Raw genomic sequence first — 3,990 nt, 5'->3', positions numbered from 1 at the left:
TGCAGAGTTTTCAGTAGCTTTGATTGTAGGTTAAATTTACAGAAGGTTATATCAGTGGATAAAAGAGTCCTTCCGTTGTTGAGTTTAAGAATGAAGGATTAATAAATGTGAAAGGAAAATTAGTATTGCTAACAATAAATAAAGCTTTATTGCTAAAATATTTTCACCCACTTTTTATTTTCATAAAATAGTTCCAAAAAGGAAAAAAAGAGATTAGGACATTTAAAAAGAAATGAAAGCTAAACAACGATAAAAATAAATTTCATTTTCATTTAATGATAAATCTTCATTTAAGGACAACAGTGCGAAAATTTTAAATAGAGGAAAATCGCACAACTTTAGTTCACGATGAAAATTGAAAAAAGGATAAAAAACATGACCAGTTACGCAAGTAATTCTGTGGGCATACGTACGTACAACGTACTTTACTGAGAGCATCCCTCTAATAACTGTCTCGGTTACCCAAAAATAACATTCACGAAGATTGCAACATCAGATCAGTAATTAAAATATTTTTCCTTCTAAACCCGGATTTTGAAAAAAGAGTCAAAAATAAGACAGTAGAAATAAAATCAATTACACGAAGTTAAAGATTTATAAAAACCGTTTTGGTTAGTGAAACCAGTGGATACATTTTAACCAATCAATGGCTTCTTCAAACAAATGCTAAATGCTAAGGTTTGGAACGAAAAACTTCCATTGTTCATTTTTTCTTGAATATCTGCTTCAAGTGCAACCAGCATTTCTTTGACTTCATTTAATTCAACTACATAAAGAGTAGAAGCCATCCATAAGATAAATTCAGCGGCAGTTCCTTGGAACTGAAAATCGTGTAGCTTTGACTCGACCTTTTCTACTTCAAAACCACATTTCAATGCTAACTCTTTGAAGTATTCTTCGCTTTCAATGCAGAAATTTGAGATTATTCTAGAGCCTATTGTCTCTGGCAGCATTGTTGCAAACTTTTCGAAATAAAAAGGCAACTTAATGCAGGAGTTAAAAATAAACTTTCCACCTGGTTTCAAGCTCTTGAATACTGTGTCAAAAACCACCTGCTTTTCATCTCGAGAAATCCAATGAATGACAAGGTTGCTGATCACCAAATCAACATCATTTGCGTACATCAAAAGATGTTCTCCATCAGAACAATAAAAGGTTACAAGGTTGTCCTCATATTTTTCACGTGCAATGTTAATTCTGTCTTCAATTGGATCTATTGCAATAATATGACCTTTGGAATCAGTTAAGTGCTCCAATATTACTTCATTATTTCCCGTTCCACATCCCAGGTCAACAATCCTGAGCCCACTTTTCTTTTCAATTCCGGATATCAAATCCAAAAAGAACTTTTGCTGAATTTGGTCACTAAACTGTTGATAGCTTTTCGCAAATCTTTCAGACATTGTCGCAATATTTGATACTCTTTGTAACAGCAAGAAATCGTGAATTGTGAAAACAAAGAAATCTTGAATCAGAAGAAGCTAAAAAGAAGATGTTAAAAGTTTAAATTGAAGATCGTTTTTTTAAAAACTTGAATTGTGAGGGGCGGTAGTTTTCGATGTGACTTTGCAGCATGAGGGGGTTGTTTGATGTGAAGATGTGTGATGGGTGTGTGTAACAGAGGTTTAAGTGAATGGAATACGAAAGGTTGGGGTTGAGATTGAGGGTTCGAGAGCTAATTCATTAGAGAAAGAAGAAGGATTAGTTGTTATAGGGTTAAGGTTGTGTTGTTCGTCCTCAGTAAGTTCTAGCTACAATAGGTTTATTACCCAGCTCTAACTACAGTAGTTCTCAATATACTGCTCTATTAATTCATAATGCTCTATTATTCAGTAAGTTCTATTCTGTTAATATGTAAGTTCTATTGATAATTAATAAGTAATTTATATAATTAAGTAAATTTTATTAACATCTAACACTCTTTTATTCATTTTGTTCACGAAATTACAAATAGCATTTCATTACTCTTCTTGTAAAGTCCATCACTGCATGTGAACAGTCGTTTTTATCAATTTCTCCCTCTATAAAGAAATATTTTTTCCTTTTCTTTTTTATTAGAAAGATACAACCCCAAAAACAGCATAAACTCCACTTACTTTTGTTTTTGCTTTTCTTCTCTGACTTGTAACTCTTTTCTCTGTCTGTTCGTCAAGCTTTGTTTGATTTTTTTGTGTTTATTCACAAATCCTTCTATCTTTACTTTTGAGCTTTTTACAGTTTTCTATTGTTGCTTGGTTTTGTTGCTATATCTGCTTTTTTTTTATTTACATAATAAAATAAATAAGTCTCCGTGTAATAAGTCACGTTTTTCAAATCAATGCTTTAATTTTTTATTCCTCGCAGAGTTATTGATACAATTGACAAGCTGATCCATTGTCTTCAGTATCATAGATACAAGCAAGTTTTGGAAACGATTCTTTTTAGAGCAGTTGAAAGAAATTCTCGGAGCAATCTGGATATTTTATTACTAAGTGCATGGTACTAGTTGAGTCAATTGGTATCTAGTTGACCACTTTTGCAAATTGTGTATTGAAGAACGGTTTAATCTTGTCGCTAGTGCGACAATATAAACTTAGTTTATTTCTTTATAAATTTACTTTGGTTGCAACAACCTGGATGGAAATCTTTTAAAGTAGATAACTTTATATGATAGTTTTTTGCGCATTCCATGTCCATAGACTTAATTTATGCTCTGTGGACTTGTCGTATATATAATGTTAGAAAATTTATGACCGTTGTAAGTAATCTCGCTGCTTGGAAATTTTTTTTTCTTTACAGTGTTGTAATTTAGGGGACCTTTCATAACCTTCTTAAACGCGGTTTGATTCTCCAGTTTTTTCGCACCTTATTTAATTACGAAATATGAAGGTGTCTTTTTTCTTTCGCAAATCAAATTCACCACAAGTTCACAGTTCACATGACTATTGTTGTATTGGGAATCTTAAATGGAAACTTTTAGTCTTCAGGTACTTATTTCTTTTTTTACTTAATTTATTTAAATACGTTTAACTTCCTGAAGCAACAACAGTATAAAGTATTAGGTGTATATTCACGGTATCGAGACTGTGTGACACGCTTAAAGGGAAAAGCAAATAGAGTTTCGGGGCATATGATATAGCCATAAGGAAAACCTTCTGACCCAAATAGTCGAACAATTTGATTGGCTAACAAATATGATTGGCTCCTAGAATGATCATTCTGTCAGCCAATTAAACCTTGAGCAACAATATAGATAATTTTGAAATATAAGTCATTAAAAATATTTTTAAAAGCAATATCGGTCACTAATTACAGTTTATTTCAGGGTCTTTTTTTTTTGTTACGCATCTACGCGGTGTATTTTTCGACATTTTACGCTAGAGAATAGGAACACAATCTTTTAAGAAACACAAAAAAAAAGGTATGAGTATTGAAGATGAAATAAAGATTAAAAATATTTTCTCTTCTCATAGAAGAGAAAATAACCAAACAAGAACAAACTTTAGAGAAAAATGTAAAAGAACAAGAAAAAAATGTAGAAGAAAAAAGTTTCTTAAAATTTAATAAAAAGTTAAAAAAAAAGCTAAACCAAGAAAAACAAGCTGTGGACTCACTCTCCTAGATGCGAAAAAAACCAAAAAAAAAACCAAAAAAAAAAAATTAAACAAAACTTTTTTGTCAACTATGCCAATCTATTTATATATTTTCGATGTCAATCTACTATATGAATTTCTAGTCAGCAGTTGCACAATCAGGCGATGGCCTAAATAAAGTTAATTTGATTGGGGCTGCAGCTCAATAACAGCTCTCACCTTGGAAAAATACTCAATGAAGCAAAAAGTCAAAGTTTGATAGATTTGGTTCTGATGACAAAGTTGATGTTATAATTCGAGATCAATCCATGATTGGCATCCACGTATGTTACATTTGAATCCTAAATACACACTTTATAAACTTTTCAAAGTTAAAAAGAAGAAAAGGGGGAGGGGGTTTTTACATCAAAAAGTTATC

General features: G+C 31.6%; 1 protein-coding gene across 1 annotated transcript; it reads right to left on the bottom strand.

Annotated features, from left to right (window-relative positions):
• Positions 1-553: 553 nt before the first annotated feature.
• Positions 554-2,215, bottom strand: LOC149889227 (uncharacterized). The gene is made up of 2 exons (XM_090088695.1): positions 2,097-2,215; positions 554-1,481 (listed from the first exon to the last, which is right to left on the bottom strand). Exon 2 carries the CDS (start codon positions 1,401-1,403, stop codon positions 636-638), a length of 768 nt encoding a protein of 255 aa, XP_089944821.1. The 5' UTR covers positions 1,404-1,481; positions 2,097-2,215; the 3' UTR covers positions 554-635.
• Positions 2,216-3,990: the final 1,775 nt, after the last annotated feature.

This window comes from Hydra viridissima, unplaced genomic scaffold (assembly GCF_058129835.1).
Source record: "Hydra viridissima isolate aposymbiotic clone 2 unplaced genomic scaffold, HvirCarnegie_v1 scaffold_5, whole genome shotgun sequence".
Lineage (NCBI taxonomy): Eukaryota > Metazoa > Cnidaria > Hydrozoa > Anthoathecata > Hydridae > Hydra > Hydra viridissima.
Note: the sequence above shows the minus strand (reverse complement) of the source record. Positions and strands in the feature narration are given on the sequence as shown.